Source organism: Vipera ursinii, assembly GCF_947247035.1.
Source record: "Vipera ursinii genome assembly, chromosome: 3".
Taxonomy (NCBI): Eukaryota; Metazoa; Chordata; class Lepidosauria; order Squamata; family Viperidae; genus Vipera; species Vipera ursinii.
The window spans coordinates 92,321,345-92,346,592 of record NC_139516.1 but is presented as its reverse complement, the minus strand read 5'-3'; the positions used below and the strand labels follow the sequence as shown (position 1 = coordinate 92,346,592).

The following is a 25,248-nucleotide window of genomic DNA, read 5'->3' as shown; positions in this document are numbered from 1 at the left end:
AATTAGAGAGCCTAGCCTGCATAGATACCTTGAGCATGATTGGATAAAACCTGACTTTTTTGTTTATATAACAGACTAACTAAAGTATGCCAAAACTTGCCAGTACTGTCCATCCATTATGATGGAATGCTGTATGTGACACAAGTACAACTAAGACTGGTAACCTAGTCTATACTTCCCTTAGATATGTTACTATAAAGACACATGTAACCAAAACTGTGGTGTAAGCGGGGAGTGTGAAGCCATATGGTGACAACCATGAAAGAATAGAATAGAATAGAATAGAATGGAATGGAATGGAATGGAATGGAATGGAATGGAATGGAATGGAATGGAACGGAACGGAACGGAACGGAACGGAACAGAATAGAATAGAATAGAATAGAATGGGACCCTGGAGGTCTTCTAGTCCAGCCCCCTGCTCAAGCCGGAGAATCTATACCAGGGGTAGGCAACCTTGGCTCTTTTATGACTCATGGACTTCAATTCCCAGAATTCCTGAGTCAGCATAGCTGACTTGAAGTCCATGAGTCAAAAGATCCAAGGTTGCCTACCCTTGACCTATACCATTTCAGACAAGTCACTGTGTAGTCTCTTCTTAAAAACCTCCAGCGATTTCTGAAGGCAAGTTGTTCTACTGGTTAATTGTGTTAGGAAGTTTCTCCTTAATTCCAGGTTGCTTCTCTCTTTGATCAGTTTCCAACCATTGTTTCTTATCCTGCCCTCTTGCAGCTGGAAATGTAGGAGTAGAAGATTGCAGTTGGAAATGTAGGAATAAAGTACAATGAAATAATGAATGAAATGAAAGTAAATAGATATGGTGTGGGTTTGTGAAACTAAGAGAAAGGGGAAGAAATACAATATATCTGAATAAAGATGGTCTGATCTTGTCAAGTGGAGTTGATGAATAGTTGTGTGGAAATGAAGACATAAAATTAGTTATGAATGGAAGAGCTAAGTTATATGTCTGACAGTGAGAACCAGGGTCATCTAGGTTGTTGATGGTAGTTATATGTTGCATTCCACTATCAGAGATGACTTTTTATGTAGCAGTCCATAGAAAAAAATATTTTATAAGAGAACATGAACAGATAAGGGGAAATAGGATGAGAGTATGGAAAATGCAATTACATTATCAGACACCCAACAATGAATGAGAATGGTAACTATTTGGTAAGCATCTGTTAAGAAAAAGGTCTATTAGTTTCAACTTTTATAGTTTAATATAAAGGCATCAAATTAATATAAATCTTAATATATGATTTATTTAATTGTATATGAGAAGAGTGCAAAGATGATACTATGTTTAGATAAAATGCAAAAGATTTATACATCTGAAGACAAATCGGAGTATGTTTAGATAAATGCTTCAAAGTACCCTATTTCTCATGACCTTGCAGAATTCTTGCAGGAGAATTCCCATAGTTTCCATTATTGCATCTAAATACCTCATTTGCTATTGACCTCTTTTTTTCTTTCCTTACACCCTGACCAGCATATTGATGAAAAGCAACAGGGTTGATAAATGTAGTATAACCTATTATTTATGTCAGGAATGAATCTTAGGGAAAATGTTCACAGAGGGAAAGAAAAACAGTTAAAGAAATGAAGATAAAAGTATATTGACTGTAGAAAAAAGAATAGAATAGAATAGAACTGGAAGGGACCTCGGAGGTCTTCTAGTCCAGCCCCCTGCTCAAACTAGTCAAGTGACTAGTTTGTATGAAAAAGTATTCAAAGATAGATTACTCTCCAAATAAGATGTATAGAATGTTAGGAAAGACTACGTGGAAACTGCTAGAACAAAGTCAATGTTATAAAGTGCTTGAGAAATATGGGAATTACACTAAGAAGAATGAAAAGACAGGTGGAATGAGACTGTAAATGCATATAAGAGAACAATTATTGAAAATGTTACGAAGAGAACAATATTGCATAATGTGTAGAGAGAACAAGTACTGTAATTTCAGAGAATATAGTCAAAGAGCAAGGGACAATTACAATTAGAACAAGTGTAAAAATGCAGAATTATTTTGATGGAAATAAAATGTTTTGGAAATGGGTGAAGAGAGCTAAACAAGGAACTTCTGATAATGTTAATATAAAAATAAGAGTGATGCACTGTGAAAATGTTAAAAATTATAGGGAATCCATGTGTCCCTAGGAAAATGTTATATAGGTGAGGCTTGCTTATGTAATGCTTATGCAATTTGTTTAATGTTTGTGTGAAGGCTGCATCTGGGCATGTCTGACACTTGGAAAAAAGGTATTATGAGTGTAATTGATGATAAAAATCAGTGAGCAGTTTGATAAAATGCATTGAAAATGAAGAACAATTTATTTTCAAAACAAATATATGAGGAATGAATGAGAAAGGGGAATTATCTCTAAAGCTTTGGGGAAACTTAATTATAGTTTCATGTGGTTTGAAAAATATGAGTATATGGAATATATAAATTGGGGGGTGATCTCCTCTTTCATTTTGATTTTTAGTAATTGTTCTTGACGAAATTTGGTTTGGTTACTATCTCAGTACTGACACTGTTAGTTTTGCTAGCTAATAATGGATCTAGATAAGCTTACTCAAATGGGTCTCCTCGGAAAGGCCACTGAAGTGTCACACAAACATGCAATAAAAGAATGAGGCAAAAGGTCCAGGATCTGTTAAGAAGACTATACAGATTCACAGGAATTTTGTGTGAACTTGTGAGCGTATAGGAACTTTTTGGTCAACAATGGCTATTGGGACTGAGATTTCTGTCGGTGACACAATCATAAAGGTGCAATGTCATGTAAACATACTGCTTAGCAATGACACTTCTGGCTGCCGTTCTTAAGCAAATCCTGCGCTGTCATTAAGGATGACATCACCCTATTTGCATCCTCCTGCTGGCCTTCCCATTGACTTTGCTTGTAGGAAGCCAGCAAATAAAGTTGCTAATGGAATCACGTGATTGTGGGATTCTACAACATGATAATTGCAAGAGGTTCAAGATCATGTGATTGTAGACACATTGCAGCAGCCAGAACATCAAGGATTGGTCATAAGGTACTATTTGTTCAGCAACATTATAATTTCAAATGGTTACTGAATGAATGTACCATAGATACATTTAATTCTTCCATGGTGTTTTCTCAGCCTTGGTTCAGTTAGCTGCCTTCTTACGGATTTTCACTCTGCTTTGCCTTTACAAAGCAGATCTGAATATTTTTGTTTGGTAGTTTCCTAGCAAAATATGCACAAATAGGGAAGAAGAGAGAAATAGAGACAGATTAGCTTCACCTGACAGGTTCACGTGATATTTGCCAAGTAATGTTTTGCTCTACTTTTATCACTGCCTTGTGAGCATAAGTGTATCCATTTATCTAGGTGATAAAAGTAATGATCAGAAGTTATTTTGTATGGCGGCATATGTTTAAAAAAATGATTCAGAAGTGTTTTCAACTCAACAGGATCAGAACATCTTTATGCTGCTCAGTAGAAGAGCTGATCTTCTTTCAGGCTTTTCTAGAAACTTGATAAAATATACAGGTGTTCTAAGGAACTGAGTCGTAATTTGATTCTTTTTCAGCTACAATTTTTTTTAGACTCACCGGAAAGCCTGTAAAAAGTCAGGCTACTTTATTGAAGAGCGGAGAAGTGTTTGTGCAAGGTTTGAATTGTTTCTTCCAAATGTATGTGGAGGATACACAGCCCTTTTGTAGTATGGCCACAACTTGAAATGTGGCCGTGATTCAAGGTTCAAAATAAGTGAGTAAATCCTATATAATGACTTGCAAAATCTCTGCATTCCTGAAACAGCAAATGGGAATCAATTGATAGATGATTTAAATAGTGTGTTTTCAGTGAAGGCAAACTTCCATAAATTCATGCGAACAGGAATCTAATTTTTGGTGGATTTCTCCTTCAGTAATTCTTTTTTCCTTGTGGAAAATCTGACCCTGGATTGCAGACTTTACAACAAAACTGATCCCATCACTCTCTTCCGCTTACTGTTATTGCTCTTTTGATTAAAACCTTTGCCCTGTCTAGAACTCTGGCATCAGGAAGAAATGCCTGGATAATTACAGATTAAGTTAAGGATTATGTGGATTTTGTATTAAATAGCTTCATCGTTGCAAATGTGTGCAAATATTGACATTTCTTTTTGTTCGCTTCTTCTGTTCTGTTAATAGGTTTAACTGAAGGTTATACAACGTGCTGCACTTCATATGTTTTGAACTTCAGCTCTCATTAACTTCATCCAGCATGGGATTAAGGAAATCTTATGTTGGGGAATTTGGGGAGTTGAAGTCCAAATATCTTAAAGTTGTTGAGGTTGAGAAACAGTGGTCTAAAATAATCTGAATGATAGCAGATGATTTCTGTTTGATTTAAAGTTTGCCATTATAGCTATCATGTCAAATGTGTAACACTTTTTACTCAAAATCTCAATATAAAGTTATAACGGTGGAGAACCTGGATTCCGTGAATTCCTTTCTTCAGAACTTCCTTTCTATTAACACTAGTATTTTTTATTTACAGAGTAATTATTTAGTGTTCATGGCAGAGCTGTTCTGGTGGTTTGAAGTGGTGAAGCCATCATTTGTCCAGCCTCGAGTTGTAGGTCACCCTCAAGGTGATTATTATTATTATTATTATTATTATTATTATTATTATTATTATTATTATTATTATTATTAATTTATTTTCTGTGATTTTCTGTTCAGCATCTGTTGTTTAACACAGAACATATATCTGAAGTGGTGAAAGCATGGGAAAATAACTTATCGAATTCCTGTTTCTATATTATGTCAAACAACAAGATTCAGTGATAGCTGAATGTGTTCTTCAAGAGGAATATTCCAGGTTGAATACGGGCACCTCCCATTCCCTATCCACACCCTTGTCTTTTTAAGTGGTCAGGAAGACTTGGTAGGAATTGAAGCAGGAGTACTACCAAGACATATAGTAATAGATTGTGTAGAACAATAATGTAACTTAGTAAAGAAAGCTTTGTGAGTTCAGTTGTGCATCTCATCATGTCTTGGTTCGTGCAACTTCAGTGCTTTAAGGAACCATGCTGTTCCTTTGCATCCATATCTCTGTACAGCCCTATAATTTATATTATGTCCTTTTGCTCACTAAAGTAGAACTTCAAGTAACAGCATTTAAAGAACTTTTGTTGTTGTTTCTAGCATTTCTCCTGCTTGGTTTCAGGAACTGCTTGTTTGTGAACTGCATTCCTTCAGTTCACATAATTAAGCTGTCAATCCATGATGCAACAGGGAGTTGTATTTTTCAGTCCTCTCATTACTGAGTGTTATCCCGATTATTAGGACTGAGAAGGAATACTTGGCCCAACATCACCTTAGGCTTCCATGCCTAAGAGAACACTACAGGCTGAGTTTGCCCAGTCGTAATCCATCATCTTAATTGCTTTCACATACTGGTTCCCCTGGATAGCAATGAACTGCCTGTCTGTTTGATTGATAGAAACTTGGATGGAAAGGGTAGACCACATTAGCAGATTGGACTTCTCTTTTCTATCAACTAGCTGATCATCTTTCATTGTCAGGAAAAAGTTTCTATATCCAAATGTAGGATAAGGTTGGGATGAACCTAACATTCTAGCAAGTTGACTTGCATCCTGGAGCAAACTTTGTAGCTCTATCCATTGCCGTGCTTCAGGTTTAATACAGAAATTCCAACTGAAAAAAGCCTTCCCATTGACTTCAACATTAATATTTCCACAAATATAATTGATGGCAAAGTAAGATAGACAACTACTTGAGATGAGCTCCCTAACAGGTATATTATGCTGGATCAATTGAAGTTTTGTCTACGTCTTCATTTCTACAACCTTAATGTGTGAAATGTTTATCTTCTGTGCAGCTGAACCTTCAAAGGAAGCATCTTCTGTTCCTCCTACAAATGCCAATCAAAGAAGTTACCCAGGTGTTTTGCATGGTTCTGATCTTATAACGAGGTATCAGCCCAGTTGAGCATGTCTCTCAATCTTTTTTCTTCTCCTGTTTTCCTTTCGTCTTCTCTCAATGAACTGTGGAAAAAAAGATGCTTTGCTCTTTGGAGCATCCTAGAAAAGGAGATGAATCTTGCTATGCTCTCTCATTGATGTAAAGAAAGCCTTTGTATGTTAAAAAATAAAGGTGCCAGAACTAAAGGCATGCAAAATGCTGTTGTCAACATATTAAGGAGATAGCACTTAAATGCTTATGCCATAAGATGTACAGTATATTAGTCATTAAAAATGCCAAAACAGAAGATGGCTATATCATCTAGGACAGGGGTCTGCAATCTTGAGAACTTTAAGACTTGTGGACTTCAAGTCCCAGAATTCCTTAGCCAGCATAGCTGGTTGAGGAATTCTGGGAACTGAAGTCCACAAGTCTTAAAGTTCTCAAGGTTGCAGAGCCCTGATCTAGGACCTGACTTGTGCTGATTGTCTTGCAAACAATACTTCATTAAGCTTCTAAACAAGACCCAAGAGTTTCCAAGGTTCACTTTCAAAAGCAGTGATTTATTCAATTTCAGTGTCACTCCAATTCTGATTATTCTACAGAATTTGTTCTAGCTTAAACAGATAGTGTTCCTTCTAGAATATGAAAAGCTTGTTAAGTATCTGATGGGCTTACTTTTGATTATCAGTAGAAGTTAATTAATTTTATATATATTCTGGAAAGCATAATTGCTGCCTCAGATGCAAAAGACAATCTGTCGTGCCACATATCATATTGAATATTTTTTCATGTCTCACAAAATGTTAACCAGGGTTATAAGAATCTGAAACTATATTTCTGTCCATCTTACTTTATGATTTATCTAGGAGGCAAGATGATATACTAATTAGAATGATTAGGCTAAAACAAAGGAGCCTACATTCAGGTCTCTACTTCATTTCGCAGTTCCCTTGAAACGTTAGACCAGTCACTGTCTCTAAGCCTTACAAAGCTTAAAAGTGAGGGATATCCTATAGATACTGCCTTGATTTATTAATTGAAATATTGGCTACAGGAACCAGGAACACATAGAAAAGGCTTAAAAAGTCATAATATTTGCAACATAGGTGGTATTTGAAAAGTATGTGCTATTGTAGTGAAGATAACAGCTTTCTTAGGTGTGATGGTTCTATATGATCAGGAAATGATCTTCCGTTCATTGAATTAAACAAAGTATGCATATCAATTAAACATAGCAATTAAAGTAATACTGTGCACTTTCTCAAGGGGCAAAGATTTTACTGATTTTTTTTAATACGGAAAAATAATCCTCCTGACTTCTTATTCATTAAGTAGGCCATTGGAGCACTGAAGTAGATATTGCCCCTTTCTAGTTTTGAATATAATATTAATATGATACGATACGATACGATACGATACGATACAATACAATACAATACAATACAATACAATACAATATAATATAATATAATTAATATAATTAATATAATATAATATTGTCCTAGCTGGACAGCATTAACGATTTATGATGTTGTTATTCAGTGTTTTAATTTTTGAGACTCATACGGAATGTATATTTTCTAGAATTGGTTGCCATTGAAGCATTGTAAAAGGAAGAATAATAAATAAATAATGCAGGATTGCTTCTTAGCAGTCTGCTCAGGTTTGCATGTTTTTCAAGTGACAAACAAACAGACAGAAGACAGACACCCAAACAGAAAACTAACAAGGGGTGGCTTTTCTCATTTTTCAGTGTGGGGACTTCAACTTTTACACCATCTCATCAAATTCCTCCTCCAGGGCTCACGCAGCAACAACCTTACTCATCAGTCCCAGGTACCAACATGTAACTGAATGACTGGATTTTAGGCTATTCATATTCTGCTATTTTGTCATTCCTCAAAAGAAAATGTTTTTACAGTCTGTTTCTTAGAATCACACGTAATCTTCATGCATGACTTAGAATTACAGGCAGTCCTCAACATACAACCACAAGTGAGCCCAAAATTACTGTTGCTAAGTGAAAAGTGAATTTTGCCACATTTTACGACCTTTCTTGCCAAAGTTGTTAAGTGAATCACTGCAGTTGTTAATGACTTGGTTGTTAAGTGAATCTGGCTTCCCCCATTGACTTTGCTTGTCAAAAGGCTGCAGAAGGTGATCTCATGACCCTGGGACACTGCGACCATCATAAATACAGTTGCAAGAAAAAGTATGTGAACCCTTTGGGATTACGTGGAGTTTTGCATGAATTGGCCATAAAATGCGCTCTAAACGTCATGTAAGTCACAACAATATAAAAACACAGTCTGCTTAAAATAATACTACACAAACATTAGCTGTTGTCATGTTGTAATTGAACATAAGATGGAAACATTCACAGTGCAGGGTGGAAAAAGTATGTGAACCTTTGGACTTAATAACTGGTCGACCCTCCTTTGGCAGCAATAACCTCAACCAAACATTTCCTGTAGTTGCAGATCAGACCTGCACAACGATCTGGAGTAATTTTGGACCACTCCTCTGCACAAAACTGTTTCAGTGTAGCAATATTCTTGGGATGTCTGGTGTGAATCGCTCTCTTAAGGTCATGCCACAGCATTTCAATTGGGTTGAGGTCAGGACTCTGACTGGGCCACTCCAGAAGGTGTATTCTGTTCTGTTCAAGCCATTGTTTTGTTGAATTACTTGTATGCTTTGGGTCATTGTCCTGTTGCATCACCCATTCTCTGTGGAGCTTCAGTTGGCGGACAGATGGTCATACGTTTTCCTGCAAAATGTCCTGATAAACTCTGGAATTCATTTTCCCATCAATGACAACAATCCATCCAGGCCCTGAGGCAGCAAAGCAGCCCCAAACCATGATGCTCCCTCCGCCATGTTTTACAGTGGGGATGAGTTTTGATGTTGGTGTGCTGTGCCTTTTTTTCTCCACACATAGTGTTGTGTGTTTTTCCCAAACAACTCAATTTTGGTTTCATCTGTCCACAGTATATTTTGCCAGTAGTGCTGTGGAACATCCAGGTGCTCTTTTGCAAACTTCAAACGTGCTGCAATATTTTTTTTTGGACAGCAGTGGCTTCCTCCGTGGTGTCCTCCCATGTACTCCATTCTTGTTTAATGTTTTCCTTATTGTAGATGTGTCAACAAAAATGTTAGCATGTGCCAGAGATTTCTGTAGGTCTTTAGCTGACACTCTAGGATTCTTCTTTACCTCATTAAGCATTATGCGCTGTGCTCTTGCAGTCATTTTTACAGGACGACCACTCCTAGGGAGAGTAGCAACAGTGCTAAACTTTCTCCATTTGTAGACTGTCTTACTGTGGACACATGAACTTCAAGGCTTTTGGAGATACTTTTGTAACCCTTTCCTGCTTCATGCAGGTGAACAATTCTTTATCGTAGGTCTTCTGAGAGCTCTTTTCTGCGAAACATGGTTCACATCAGACAGTGCTTCTTGAGACCAGTAAACCCAAAACAGGTGTGTGTTTTTAAAGGGCAGGACAGCTGTCAGCAACACATCCAATATCATCACACTGGTTGGAGTCAAGGTTGGCTCACTCCTGGCTCCAATTAGCTCTTGGAGAAGTCATTAGGCTAGGGGTTTGCATACTTTTTCCACCCTGCACTGTGAATGTTTACATGTTATGTTCAATTAAAACATGACAACAGCTAATGTTTGTGTAGTAGTATTTTAAGCAGACTGTGCTTTTCTATTGTTGTGACTTACATGACGTTTAGAGCGCATTTTATGGCCAGTTCATGCAAAACTCCATGTAATCCCAAAGGGTTCACATACTTTTTCTTGCAACTGTATGAGTCAATTGCCAAGTGATCATAGGGTTGCTGCAATGGTCGTAAGTGTGAAAAATGGTCATAAGTCAGTCTTTTCAGAGCCGTTGCAACTTTGAACAGTCACTAAATGAACTGTTGTAAGTCAAGGACTATCTGTATTAAAATTCTTATTTCTTTTTTTGTTAAAGGGGATACCGATGGCGTTCTCTTGGCCACTCTCAATTATCTGCCAAAGAAATGTTAGGTTACTGGGTTTCATTGGCCCAATATCTTTCCGACAATTTTATGGCTAAAGTGGAATCTGTTTTTCCATTCCAAGTTTAATACCCAGTTCGGATATGCAATTCTAGGTCATTTCAATCATTATCAGAAATGAGAACAACCCCCAACCCTATACACACGAAACACAGATGTATAGGATTGATCACATGATCAAAGTTCGGATGTTTGGCAACTGACAAGCAAAGTCAATGGGGAAGCCAGAGTCACTTAACGACCGTGTTATTAACTTAACAACTGCAGTGATTCACTTAACAACTGTGGCAAGAAAGATTGTAAAATGAGGCAAAACTCACTTAACAACTGTCTTGCTTAGCAACAGATATTTGGGGCTCAGTTGTGGCCATAGTTCGAGAACTACCTGTACAATTTACAGGTTGAGGGCTTTACTCCAAAAGCATCTGGGCCTTTTTGTTTTGTTTTTGTTTATAACTTTACTTTTAATTTTATTTGTTAGTTCAGGTCTTGTATTCTATATCATTGTCCTAATTCCTGATGATAATGGTGATGGTGATGATGAAGAAGATAGATAGATGATAGATAGATAGATAGATAGATAGATAGATAGATAGATAGATAGATAGATAGATAGACAGACAGACAGACAGACAGACAGACAGACAGACAAGACAAGTCAGACAACAAAATGCAGGTTTTTTAAAAAAATCATTACGTGGGTTATTTTTTAAGGGCATAGGGTGTTCTGAACCAGCCCTCTTCTGGCCTTGTAAAGGCAAACCCCTATTTAGGAAGAAGAGACTGGAGAGCTTCCAAGGCTAAAAGGCATCTGCCAAGATTTAATTACGCAGTTAACAAAAACACAAGAGCTTATCTTCTCAAGCGGAAAAGTTGCTTTCAGCAACCAACCCCTCCCCAAACACTCCTTTATAGAGAGCTCAGGGCGTGGTCTCCCTGTGCCTCCTCCCGAGGAGTCTCACAGCCTTTCTTTGTTTGTTCCTGCTCGACTGCCTCCTGCGTCGGGCGTCCTTGAACAGGGCCAGCTGTGGGTCATCTTCCTCCGCACTATCGGGCTCACGCAGCTGAGAAGAGGTCCCCGGCTGAGGGCTCTGCAAAGCCTCCAAATCATCATCAGCCGGTTCGTTTCCCTCCTCCCCCACATCTGAGTCATCCGATACATCGGAGCCGGCTGTCGGACCCACAGGCTGGCCCTGAGTCACAACATAGGGAGACACTGAAGCCTTTAGTAGGGTAGACAAATGGTGGTTTATGAAAGCAGTGAAGGGAAGCTGCAGAAGAGGTGAATGGATGTGGGAAAAGACAAGGTTGGGTAATCAAAACAACTTTACAGGTCTCATCAGATATTTTGCCAAGCTGCATGCAGCTGATGTACCACCTTTTCCTTGCTCCTGGCCTAGGATTGCCGTATTACAAATGCATATTTAATTTCTATACCGGTAGCTTTCTTTATAAATCAGTGGCAAAAATTCATTTCAACTTCTTAAGCCAATTCAGTTGTTGCTTTCTGTTTATATTTTCTTTTTAAAAACTTTCCAAAGAATGATTCTTATATGGCATTCTGTATTGACTTTAAAAGGCGGCATTAAAAGATCAACATCTATGTCTTATGTGGATGGATATGTAGGGACGTGGCCGAAAGAAAAAAGGTAAGATATTTGCTATTGGGACTTTATTGCCTTATATAATGAATTAAGACATTATTTAATTATTTTTGCATGTCATTTTTGAAGTGTCATCCTTGCAGATAACCACTGCTTATCTTCAGTGACATTTAATAGTCATATCTTGAATATAGGGTTGAGACTATTATCTTGTTGTATAGGTTTGAAGATAGCATAAAGAATATTATTCTTTAATTCTAACTAATTGGAATTTTTAAACTTCAATATTGCATTGGTTGTTCTAAGACTTCTTGATTTTAAAATCCCTTCTAGATCTTCAGTCCATGGAGTTTCATTTGACATTTCTTTTGATAAAGAAGACAGCATCCATATGACATCTCCAAACAGAGGAATTACGAGATCTATTAGTAATGAAGGACTTGTGAAGAATACTAACCACATGCCCAGACACATCAAAAGGAATATATCTTTCAAGCTTCTGGATGATGAAGAGGACAGTGAAGATTCTGAAGCAGAAAAAGATGTAGAATTTTGCAGTGATCTAGAAGCAGATAGCAATCAAAGATATGCCAACCAGGTTAACACATACACCTTACCAAATGGAGCATTGGAAAACAGGTTGGTTACTGATGAATTTGGCAATCAAATCGAGACACCCAGCATTGAACAGGCTTTGGAGATTATCCATCATAATGAGAAATCTGCTCACATTACTCCACCAGCACAGTTTACAAATGGGTTTTTCCTTCACAACAAAGAGATGAGCATCCTAAACTCAAACATGACACCTAATCAAAGTAGCCCTGATATTATCGCAGATACAAAAGGTGCCCTCAGTCCTGTTACTGATAACACAGAAGTAGACACTGGAATACATGTACCATCAGACATTCCAGAGACTATGGATGAAGATTCTACTTTAAGGGATTATACAGTCAGCCTGGATTCTGATCTGGAAGAATCATCTCGCTTTCCGCATGAATCTGACAGCAGAGGCATCAACTATAAGGAGCAATTGAGTCCTTGTCCAAGCTCAATAAGTACTAAATCTCAAGCTGGCAGTAGTCCATCTTCAAGTTCAGGAGTTAAAATGACCAGCTTTGCAGAGCAGAAATTTAAAAAGATGAATCATACCGACAGCAGAAGCAGTGGAAGCAGTTCTCAGAAAACCACTCCTGAAGGTTCAGAGATGAACATTCCACACATTGTTTCTTGGGCTCAAATCCCAGAGGAATCCGCCCTCCCTCAGGGAAGGGACACAACACAGTTGCTGGCTTCTGAAATGGTCCAACTGAAGATGAAACTGGAAGAGAAGAGGCGAGCGATTGAAGCCCAGAAGAAGAAGGTTGAGGCAGCGTTCACAAAACAGAGACAAAAAATGGGAAGAACAGCATTCCTTAATGTTGTGAAAAAGAAAAATGATGGGATTTCACCACTTCGGGAAGAAGCAGTTGGAGCAGAGGGTGAGAAAGTGTTCACTGACAACAATGGGATGAAAGAAAAAGAAAACCAAAAGCCAGGTGAACAACTGAGCAAGACTTCTGAGGCCCTGAAAGTAAGCACTGAAACTCCCTCAATGATGTGGCTGAAGCCGCCAAACACCCCAGGTGATGCTGAGAAGCAATTGGTAAGTCCTTCTGAAGAGAATTTAAATGAAGGTGACCTTTTAGAATATACAAAATCCATCGAGAAGCTCAACTCTTCTCTACATTTCCTGCAACAGGAAATGCAACGCCTGTCACTTCAGCAAGAGATGCTACTGCAGATGAGGGAACAGCAAGCATGGGTTATTTCACCTCCTCAACCTTCTCCTCAAAAACAAATTCGGGAATTGAAGCCTTCAGCGAGGCTTAGCGGATCATCATCTCCTATTGTCCCATTTTCAGTAGAAACGCCTCGGCCTTCCCACCAATCCCCACAGACTTCTTCTAGGAAGAATTCATCTCTCCCAGGTAAAATACAAAGGACTCCAAGGCCAAATGAACTGAAAATTACACCTTTGAATCGCACTTTGACTGCCCCACGATCTGTTGATAGCCTCCCACGGTTGAGAAGATTTTCTCCAAGCCAGGTTCAGACTAGATCTTTTGTTTGTTTTGGGGATGATGGTGAAAAGAACCCTCCAACTGAGGTAAAAAACACAACCGAAGAGGTTGCTGACAAGGAAGAAGCAGGTGAAAAGGATGGCGAGAAGCAAGAAACTGAAGAGAAAGTTGAGCAAACATCAGAAGAAGAACAGATCAGACCTCTGGAATCCACAGTTTCTGAAGTATTGTCACAGCCCGTTACAGAAATTGTCTGCCTTACTCCAAACGAAGAACCTTTAAATCCACCAGTGTTGCCCCCACCTGCATCTAAGACTGTTAGCCTCATAGAAGTTTCTCTCACAGATTTGAAGCCAACAGAGAAGTCAGAAGAGTCGGTTGAAAAATCAGAGGGTGAAAGTGACAAAGAACAACCAGAGGATGACCAGAAAGTATGCTGTGGATTCTTCTTCAAGGTAAGTGGATATATCACGATCTGTTTGGACAATTGAGTTGTAAGATATTCTGCAACAAATAATGGTAATGTTGGGGGGAAATTGAATATTTTTCACTCACCACAGGTAGTCCTCAACTTACAACCACAATGAAGCCCCAAATACCTGTTGGTAAGCAAGACAGTTGTTAAGGGAGTTGTGCCCCATTTTGCGATCTTTTTTGACACAATTGTTAAGTGAATCACTGCAGTTGTTGAGTGAATCATGAGGTTGTTAAGTGAATCTGGCTTCTCGCATTGGCTTCGCTTGTTAGACGCCACCTGGAAAGGCTACAAATGGTGTTCACATGACCCTGAGACAGTGTAAATGTCATAAATAGATGCCAGTTGCCAATCACTTGAATTTTGATCACATGACTATGGGGATGCTACAACAGCCATAGGTGTGAAAAACGGTCGTAACTCACTTTTTTCAGTGCCACTGTAACTTCAAATAGTCACTAAATAAATGATTGTAAGTCAAGGACTACCTGTATTGTTCTTTACAGTAGATTTTCAAACAACATATTATATTTAGGATGTTTAGGCAAACCAAGAATTTTCGAATAGATTAATTGTAAAATAACAGGGATTTTGTTTCTCTGATGATTAGGTTTTCCAGCTGTGATTGTACTAATATTGTCTCCTGATATTGATTATGTGGAACTGTACTTAAGATCATGGGCACCTTTCCAGAGAATAACAATTTTAAAGGGGCAAGAAGAAAAAAGCATTATGTTTTACAATAATAATAATAATAATAATAATAATAATAATAATAATAATAATAATAATAATAATAATAATAATAATAATAATTTGGAAGGGACCTTGGAGGTCATCTAGTCCAACCCCCCACTCAGGCAGGAAACCCTATACCATTTCAGACAAATGGCTGTCCAGTCTCTTCTTAAAACTTCCAGTGTTGGAGCATTCACAACTTCTGGAGGCAGGTTGTTCCACTGATTAATTGTTCTAACTGTCAGAACATTTCTCCTTAGTTCTAGGTTGCTTCTTTCCTTGATCAGTTTCGATCCGTTACTTCTTGTCCTGCCTTCAGGTGCTTTGGAGAATAGCTTGACACCTAATTCCAGCGACCGTTCCTTGTATGTTTTAGCCTCCAGTCCCCTAATCATCTTTGTTGCTCTTCTCTGTACTCTTTCTAGAGTACTCTTTCTAGAGTCTCAACATCTTTTTTACATCGTGGTGACCAAAACTGGATGCAGTATTCCAAGTGTGGCCTTACCAAGGCATTGTAAAGTGGTATTAACACTTCACGTGATCTTGATTCTATCCCTCTGTTAATGCAGCCTAGCACTGTGTTGGCTTTTTTGGCAGCTGCAGCACACTGCACAGCACATCTTATTTTGATGTTTTTGTGGGCAAAACTATTTCAAATTTTCTAGCACAATTGGGGAAGTGGTGTGGGAATTATATGAGATCAATATGTTGCCCTCTCTGGATTACAAAGTAACTAAAGCCTAAACGATAATTTTAACAGGTTATTTATTGTTGTTAGGATGATCAAAAACCAGAAAATGACATGGCCGTGAAACGGGCAGCATTATTGGAGAAGCGATTGAGAAGAGAAAAAGAAACTTTACTTCGAAAGCAGCAATTGGAAGCAGAGATGGAGCATAAGAAAGAAGAAACAAAGTAAGATTAAATGCATACACTAATAGTTCTGAAAGAAATGTTGCTTTTTAAAGGTTAGTCTATTAAAATCAACGCCTTCAGGATTAACTTCATTAATCTAATAAAATTTCACATAATTTACTTATGAGGAAGTCAGTTTTTACAGAGACTTTATATTTTTGTAAGACTCTATTGTATATTGTATATCAAATAAGGGACGCGGTGGCTCAGTGGGTTAGGACGCTGGGCTTGTCGATCAGAAGATCGGCAGTTTGGCGGATCGAATCCCGGGTGCCGCATATCAGAGTGAGTGCCTGTTACTCGTCCCAGCTTCTGCCAACCTAGCAGTTCGAAAGCACGTAAAAATGCAAGTAGAAAAATAGGGACTACTACGGTGGGAAGGTAACAGCATTCCATGCACCTTTGGCGTCTAGTCATGCCAGCCACATGACCATGGAGACGTCCTCGGACAAGCGCTGGCTCTTCGGCTTTGAAACGGAGATGAGTACCGGCCCCTAGAGTTGGAAACGACTAGCACGCATGTGCGGGGGAACCTTTACCTTTACCTAGCAACAATCCTGCATATGTCTTACAAGAAGCTTTTCTCCTACGATGTGCTTCAAAAAAAATCAGTAAAGACAGAATGTTAGAAATTCTGTCACTGTTGAAGGCATTGAGGAATCTGGTAAGGAAAATATGTCTTGAACGGAGAATTCAGTAGGTCATGAGTTGTCTAGTACAGAGGTCCCCAACCTTTTGGGCAACGGGGACCGGTTCCATGGAGAGAGGTTTTCCCATGGACCGGAGGGTGCGTGGCTTTGTGTGCTGCCTGCATCTCGTGGATGGGGCTTTGCTTGTCTGTGCAGCCCAGTTGCTGGCATGCTGCGGCCCGGTACTGGTCCACGGACCGGGATTTGGGGACCCCTGGTCTAGTATGTATTTAAATGTAATGCTGCTGGTCCAGTGCATGAGTGTGAATGTTCACACAGACCTTAAATTAAGCATATAATGTAAGCTAAATCTATACCCACATTTGAAAATTAAATGTGGCCTGGTATCTTATGCATCACGTGTGGTCATCAGCAGTGTGTTTTATAAAATATGGTTTTATAACCATGATATTGTAATTTCAAGGAGGAAGTCTGAGGAAGAACGTCAGAAGAAGGAAGACGAAAGAGCACGACGAGAGTATATTAAGCAGGAATATATGAGGCGAAAGCAACTGAAACTAATGGAAGACATGGACCTTGTCTTAAAGCATCGCCCTCATTTTTCCAAACAAAAGAAGGCACGTCCAAAATCCATTCATAGGGATCACATTGAGTCACCTAAAACACCAATCAAAGGTCCTCCAGGTAATAACTGCTTCCAGAAGAAGAGATGTTTGTGCCCCTGCACAAAGCAAGAGCATATAATATTCTGGGATCTATTAATCCAGGGAATATAAGCCCTCTTAAACCCTATGCTACTTCTTTATTTTTGTGGGGCTTAAATACTTTTGGGATAGGTTGTTTCCTTTTTTATAGACTACAGTTCAAATTACTGTGGTAGTTAAACTCTTTGTATTTTTAATATTTCTGCACAAGTGTGACCTAAAACATAATCTGTTTCCAAACACATTCTGGGTAAAGAGAACCCTATGAAACAAATGAGTCAAAACCACTACACATATTGATTTATTTATTGATGAAAATGATCCAATGCTATGTACACTATATGTGAGCGACAAAAGTATGCAAGCTTTTGCTTTCAGCAACCCCATCCCCAAGCAATAATTCATTAAAGCGAAAAAATTATATTTTGGTTTCATCCATCCAGAGAACATTCCTCAATAAATAGTCTTCCAGCTTGTCCTTATGGGCTTTCGTAAATATTTTAGACAATCAACAATATTCTTTTTGGAGACTAGTGGCTTTCTCTTTCATCCCTGCCACACATACCATTGTTGTTCAGTGTTCTGCTGATGGTGGCAGAAAAAGTAATTATTAAACATTAAGCTAGCTTCTCTTATGGATAGCTTGCAAGCTGTATCTTGTTTATTTTAAACTTTCTTGTATTTATACAACTTTATAACTGACTGTCAATGTTTTTATTTCTTTTTCTCAGTATCAAGCCTTTCTCTTGCATCATTAAACACGGCAGACAATGAGAGTATGCAATCAGGCAAGAGGACACCAAGGTAAATCTTCAGTTTACAATTCTGTTTTTTATAGAAATTATCTTTAAAAGCCTAAAAGGTAAAGGTAAAGGTTCCCCCGCACATGCGTGCTAGTCGTTTCCGACTCTAGGGGCCGGTGCTCATCTCCGTTTCAAAGCCGAAGAGCCAGCGCTTGTCCGAGGACGTCTCCGTGGTCATGTGGCCGGCATGACTAGACACCAAAGGCGCACGGAACGCTGTTACCTTCCCACCGTAGTGGTCCCTATTTTTCTACTTGCATTTTTACGGCTTTCGAACTGCTAGGTTGGCAGAAGCTGGGACGAGTAACAGGCGCTCACTCTGTTACACGGCACTCGGGATTCGACCCGCCAAACTGCCGACCTTCTGATCGACCAGCTCAGCAGCTTAACCCACTGAGCCTAGCAGAATGCTATTCAATATGTGCTGCAGCTACTTAGCATATAGTCAAGAAATCAGTGACTGTGGTTCTACTGGTACAAATCATGGATCTGTTCGCATTGCTTCACGGTGGCACCATGTAGAGGGAAGAGGGAATGGCCTTGAGAAACAGAAGGAAGAGCTACTAGCAAGACAGTAGTCAGATAAAAGAGGCCTGAGTCCAAGATAGGAAGGTAACTTGAGTAAATGTCTCAAATAAGACCCTCTCTAGTTCTGGCAAAGATAAGGGGAGGGAATGGGAAACCTCATTTAGGCAGGCATGCTCCTGCTACTAATATTGTGCTGGTTCTGCTCCTTTCTCCAAGGCCAGTCTCAATAAGTATTGATAGGGAGTGAGAGGTCCAGCCCATGGGCACGCCCTTGTGGATTGCCAGAGGATTCAATACTCTCTGCTTCTTGTTAACATCTACATGAAACTGCTGGTGTGATCATCTGATACTGTGGGATGAGATATCATCAGTATGCTGATGATACACAGCTTTACCTCTCCATCCCTCATGGTGCAATAAATGCTGCCCTTTATGGATACCTGGAGACTGTAGGGTTCTGGATGGGAGACAACAGGCTTCAGCTGAACCCTGGCAAGACAGAGTGACAGTGGGTGCAATTGTTTATCATCTTTAGCTCTGGATGGGGTTGCACTACTGCAGACAGATCTGGTGCACAAGAGCACAATCAAAGAGCAAGTGGCTAAGAGGGCCTTTATTCAACTTCATGTTGTGCATCAATTGCACCCTTACCTGGATTGTGAGGCTCTGTGCATGGTCACTCATGCCCTAGTCATCTCTTGGTTGGATTACTGCAATCCGCTCCAAATGGAGCTACCCTTGAAGAATATCCAGAAGCTATGGTTCATGTAGAATGCAGGAGTGGACATAATTCTGGAGGACCCTAGAGTGACATGTATAACACTGTTCATGTGTGAGCTGCATTGGTTACCAATTTGCTTCCGAGTCCAATTCAAGATGCTGCTTATTACCTTTAAAGCCTTATATGACATGGGTCCAGGGTATCTGCAGAACCATCTCACCCCAATGGGGCTAGTCCACCCCACCTGCTAAGGAATTTCAGCAGGTAGGGTCAAGGAGAAGAACCTTTTCTGCGGTGCCTTGACCCTGTGGAACATCTACCACCAGAAGTGAGAACTGTTTCCACCCTTTTGGCTTTTTGGAAGGGTATTAAAATTTGGTTTTGCCAGTTAGCTTGGACCATGAGGGGGTACTCACTGCTGGAGATGGTTAATGGGGTAACCATCCCCGTCTCATGTATCACCTTGGTTCTGGTTTTCTGCATAGCTTTAAAAATTCAATGTGCATAGTTTAAACATTTTTAATTGCTTTTCTATTTATCTTTTTAAGTTCTGTAAGCCACCCAACGTCACTCTATCAGGGAAACAGGTGGGATATAAATTTAATAGGAGACGGGTGGCATATAAATTTAATAGTTGTATGTGAATGTTGTAAATGGTAAAAATAGCTGGGTTTTATTGCTTTACTATACAAAGAAAAGAGAAAAAAGCTAAAAACAAAACAGAAAAATATGGAGTCCTTGATGGTCTTTCAGCTTCGTTGTTTGCCTGTAGACATTTCATTACTTAACTAGGAAAAACTTACTATCCATGCTATCATCAGATCAGATTTATAAAATGTTGATGCCAAATATTGACCCCAACTCCAGAATATAGGCTACCTTTAATTGTCTATCCTGCACAATTGGGTTTTTTATAAAAAATAGGCAAATTTCTAATAATACTGGATTATTGACTGAGATTTTCTGTATTTTAATAATATGCAATGTTAAATGTTAAATTTTTCAGATTTTAATTCATATTTAATTATCTTGAGCATTCAGTTGAATGGTAAAAATTAAAAATTTTAAAATTAAATAGAATCTGTATTCTAGACACACGGTAGAAATAATCTGTGGTTAGATTATTTGCTTCCATGTGACATCTTCTTATATGTAGCTATTTCCACATATGGTTTTTTTTGTTTCAGTATTGAATAGCAAACATTATTATAGGCACAATATGTTTTCTGTTTATTGTCATACTCTAGATCTGAGTCTGTGGAAGGATTCTTATCTCCAAGTTGTTGTGGTAGTCGTAATGGGGAAAAAGACTGGGAAAATGCATCAACTACTTCTTCAGTAGCTTCTGCTACAGAATATACAGGTTGGTGTTACAGATGTAGCTTGAAGGAAAATCCTTGGGAAACCAAATTATCCCAAAGGGAAAAATGTTAAATTACTCCATTTCTTCAAGTGAGCACGTTTGGTTTTCAACAGAGAACAAAAATGTTATTTCTCCCCACTTCCCTTCATCTCCTCCACCAATCTTTCCACTTAACTGCAAATTTTGCTACACATATTGCAGTATGGCTACCAATTACTTCCATCGGGATCATGTTTCTCCACTTTTATCCGGGAATCATGCATTTCTATGGATGATAGAGTTAAGCAAATCATAATCCTTAATCCACATGCAAGTCCCACCAGCCCCCTTTTTTTACAATTTTCAGAGACCTCAGATCATACCGCTCATTTTGGTGGCAAAATGATGGTTTTCATCAGCGCCTGGAGATCTGAATGTGTTAAGGAGCCTGTTTCTTGGTTCTGCTGTTAGTTTGTTAACTATCTTGGCTGGTCTTGGTGTTTATTTTTGGGGTGTTTTTATTTTTTAGTTGTCTTACCTGTTTTATAGAATTGTTTTATAAACTGTTTTATACAATTTAGAATTGTAAGCTGTCCAGAATTACTTGACTAAGATGGCAACTATGGAATTTGAATGAATGAGTGAGTGAATTAATGAATGTATGAATGAATAATCACGGTATTTAAGGCTTATTTTTCTAAATCATATTGACTTTGTTTGACGTCCTCTTCCTCTCTCTCTTTTTTAAAAATTAGGACCAAAGCTCTACAAAGAACCCAGTGCAAAATCCAATAAGCACATCATCCAAAATGCACTTGCCCATTGTTGTCTGGCTGGAAAAGTAAATGAAGGACAGAAGAATAAAATACTAGAGGTAAGACTAGCCCAACAAAGAAACAAAAAAGAAAAAAGTTCAAATCTAAAGCTGGAACTGCAATATGTATTAGAGCAGGGGTTCTCAACCTTGGCAAATTTAGGACTTGTGGACTTCAACTCCCAGAAGTCTTAAAAGTCTTAAAGTTGCCAAGGATGAGACTCCTGTATTAGAGGAGTAACTAGACAATTCAAGCTATTATTTCAAGTATATATAATGGAAAGGCAGCCATGAGAAAAGGCACATGAGGAAGAATGGTCTCAATGCTTTTTAAAGACATTTTATCCCACCTTTAGTATTTTTAAAAATAACTCAAGATAGAAGTCATACCTAATACTACTTGATCCTATTTTCCCCACAGCAACAACCCTGTAAGGTAGTTTGGGCTGAGAGAGAGTGACTGGCCCTTTGTCACCCAGCCAGTTTTCATTCCTGAGGCAAGACTACAATTCATAATCTCCTGATTTCTACCTTGGTGCCTTAACCACTAGTCCAAACCTGTCTGTTCACATAAAGCAGTAGACCTTGACTTACGACTATTTGTTTAATGACTCTTCAGAGTTACAGTAGTGCTGAAAAAAAATGACTTACAGCCACTCCTTACATTTACAACCATCACAGCATCTGTAGTCACTTGATCAAAATTAGGCATTTGGCAACCACCATGTTTGCTTGCAGTATTCTGGGCTTACTTGATCATCATTTATGATTTTTCCAGGGGGCTCCCAACAAGCAAAGTCAATAGGGGAAGCCAGATTTGCTTAACAATCATATGTTTCACTTACAACCACAGCAAAAAAGGTCGTAAATTCGGGCACAATTCACCAACCACATTGCTTGGTAACAGTTGTTCCTGTCCCAATTGTCAAGAACTACGTGTAAATCCATCTTGATGCCATTGATTAATATTCCAGAACTGTCAAAAGTTTTAACACCTAGAATTCCCGGTTGGAGTGGCTATCGGACTCAAATCTTGAGAGGGGTACAGCATTAAACAAAGAAAGTATAACTATCTTGTACATCAAATATATTTTTAGTTTTTAAAATAATTTTTGTTTAGTTTTGCAATAATATAATCACATGTCTCTTGTCAGAATACACACAAAACATCCAAATACAATATACATAAACTTAAAAACAACTCCATCCATATAAAGCTAAACTAGACTACATAATGATATGAAATACTAATGGTACTATTTAACTAAACCCTTTAGTAAAGTGCTGTTTTTACATGTTTGTTCCCACAATAGCAATCATTCACAGTTAATTCTATCAATTATTACTGTATTTTAAGAGACCCCCCCCCAAACTATTTGTTTTTACTTCATTTGTGCATTTGATACCTCAAACCTCATGTAGAAACAAGTGTTTTAATTCACATCTTGGACATTGAGTCCTTTTCTAAGAGTTCAAGAAAAATTCCTTGTACTTAAAAGCATTCAAGTGCATTTTTATCTTTGCCACAATAAGAACTTTTTTTTCTTCTTTATTCCCTGAAGGAAATGGAGAAATCAGATGCCAACAACTTCCTAATCCTCTTCCGGGACTCCGGCTGCCAGTTCCGATCTTTATATACATACTGCCCTGAAACTGAAGAGATCAATAAACTGACCGGGATAGGCCCCAGATCAATCACTAAGAGAATGATTGAAGGTCTCTATAAGTATAACTCTGACAGGAAGCAGTTTAGCCACATACCTGCGAAGACACTCTCTGCAAGCGTTGATGCAATTACCATTCACAGCCATTTATGGCAGAGCAAGAGACCAGTAACACCCAAAAAGCTCTCATCTTCAAAGACATAGCTACCTGTGGGAAGTTATTTCTTGCTTTAGGCAATTGTGGCAAACGTGCACTTCATATTTGCTGTCTGTTACTAAACAGACTCCGATTTGGTAACAAGGCTTCTTTGAAGAGCAAGCTCTGTTGTCATTGCCAGCTGGAATGTAAACATAGTGTTGAAGGCTTGGAGAAAACCGACACTTGGGTGTTGTGCATCATGAACAGTGGATTCAAATCTGGGGATTTTAGTTGTTTACTCATGGTATGTGGTGTTCCTTTCCCTCGGTTCTGCAGCTCTGAATGTTTGCACACTTATGAGACTGAAGTTTTAAAAGTTACATTTACTGCCTTATACTGTTAATGCTTGTTTGGGGAATTTGCTTCTGTTCTTTATAACTTTACTGGAGTAATGTGTCTTACATGCCACACCATTATTATTATTATGGTTGGTCACACAGACAGATGTTTAGACTGGATTTGGCATTTTTATCCACCTATCAAGTCCTTCCCAAAGACCTGGGATAGGCAGATGTTGCTATTATTATTATTTTATTAATATCCTGCAGATAACAAAGGGCACAAGCCTAATTCACAATAAAATTAAGCTTAGCTAAACTCCTTTTTAATTCTGATTTTTTTTGAAGCACATCGTAGGAGAAAAGCTTCTTGTAAGACATATGCAGGATTGTTGCTAGGTAAAGGTAAAGGTTCCCCCGCACATGCGTGCTAGTTGTTTCCGACTCTAGGGCCCAGTGCTCATCTCCGTTTCAAAGCCGAAGAGCCAGCGCTTGTCCGAGGACGTCTCTGTGGTCATGTGGCTGGCATGACTAGACGCCAAAGGCGCACGGAACGCTATTACCTTCCCACCGTAGTGGTCCCTATTTTTCTACTTGCATTTTTACGTGCTTTCGAACTGCTAGGTTGGCAGAAGCTGGGACGAGTAACAGGCGCTCACTCTGCTACGCGGCACTCGGGATTCGACCCGCCAAACTGCCGACCTTCTGATCGACAAGCTCAGTGTCCTAACCCACTGAGCCACCGCGTCCCTTGGATTGTTGCTAGCATGTCTTAAATTCTAATAGGGAAATGTGTCTACTATTGTTGTGAAGACATCATCCTTATATTTAACAATCCATCATGGCACTGATTCAGGGTAGCATGAATTGAAAACGTATGCACTGGTAGACTTTTTTTCCCCATCGTTATGTTCTTCTAAACAGGCATGCGTTCTTCAATTTCTGCCCAAGCATTCTGCTTAAATTGCATCCTGTAATTTTGCACAGATTCTCCCTCCTATAAGGAAACAAACTCCACATAAATAAAATAATACTAATTGTATACAAGCCAACATAGATGTATAAATTTGATCCACAAGTTGGGAATTATTGCTGACATTTAAAATCCAGTATTAAATATGTTAAAGTAATACATTTCATGTGGGTCTTTTGGAAGAAGTAGAAAAAGGTGTATCTAGTTTATGGTCAAGATGTTGCCCAATGTATGGACCAAAGTTACATTTCTTACCACAATATAGAGAGGTAATTTTATTTGTGTAATTTACTGCATTGGTTAGATTTATGCCATCCTAAATCTAACTGCAAGGAACTAGGGCAATCTACAATTTAATATACGGTAAAAATATCACTAGGACCTGAAGGGAGGGCTGTGTTGCATTGATTACTTTAGAAAAGTAATTCCTGTTTGGAACTTTGATTGACAGGTGGCAACATTTGAACTTGAAATCTACCCTTATTTTTCCTATTGCTTTTTCACATTCAGACCCCAGACAATTTAGTTGTGGGGTGGGAGGGGAGCTAGGTAGAACCACATTCTCAGGAAAAGACTTGAATTACTGCTCTGGTTCTGTTTCAGTATTGTAAAAAGTGTTGAAACTTAGACAGTATTGAACTATCTGTCTTATGCTTGAATTTTATAATATGTCCTGCAAAGGAAAATGTAAACGTTGTGTACACTTCTCCCATTGAAAAGCTTGATTCAGAGTAGTATTTCACTACAGTTTGCTTTTGTTCTT

The 25,248-nt window shown here is 38.6% G+C and overlaps 1 protein-coding gene across 1 annotated transcript in view; it reads left to right on the top strand.

Moving 5' to 3' along the window:
- Positions 1-23,923, top strand: part of CAMSAP2 (calmodulin regulated spectrin associated protein family member 2) — a gene marked incomplete at its 5' end in the record, with an annotated part of 71,330 nt that extends 47,407 nt beyond the window's left edge. Inside the window, 11 exons of the mRNA XM_083358089.1 lie at positions 4,526-4,619; positions 5,876-5,969; positions 7,715-7,797; positions 11,591-11,660; positions 11,949-14,136; positions 15,673-15,809; positions 16,923-17,143; positions 17,895-17,967; positions 20,463-20,578; positions 21,313-21,431; positions 22,934-23,923. Of these exons, the coding sequence (XP_083214215.1) occupies positions 4,526-4,619; positions 5,876-5,969; positions 7,715-7,797; positions 11,591-11,660; positions 11,949-14,136; positions 15,673-15,809; positions 16,923-17,143; positions 17,895-17,967; positions 20,463-20,578; positions 21,313-21,431; positions 22,934-23,239 (3,501 nt within the window). The 3' untranslated portion in view covers positions 23,240-23,923. The remainder of the gene's footprint in view (positions 1-4,525; positions 4,620-5,875; positions 5,970-7,714; positions 7,798-11,590; positions 11,661-11,948; positions 14,137-15,672; positions 15,810-16,922; positions 17,144-17,894; positions 17,968-20,462; positions 20,579-21,312; positions 21,432-22,933) is intronic.
- Positions 23,924-25,248: the final 1,325 nt, after the last annotated feature.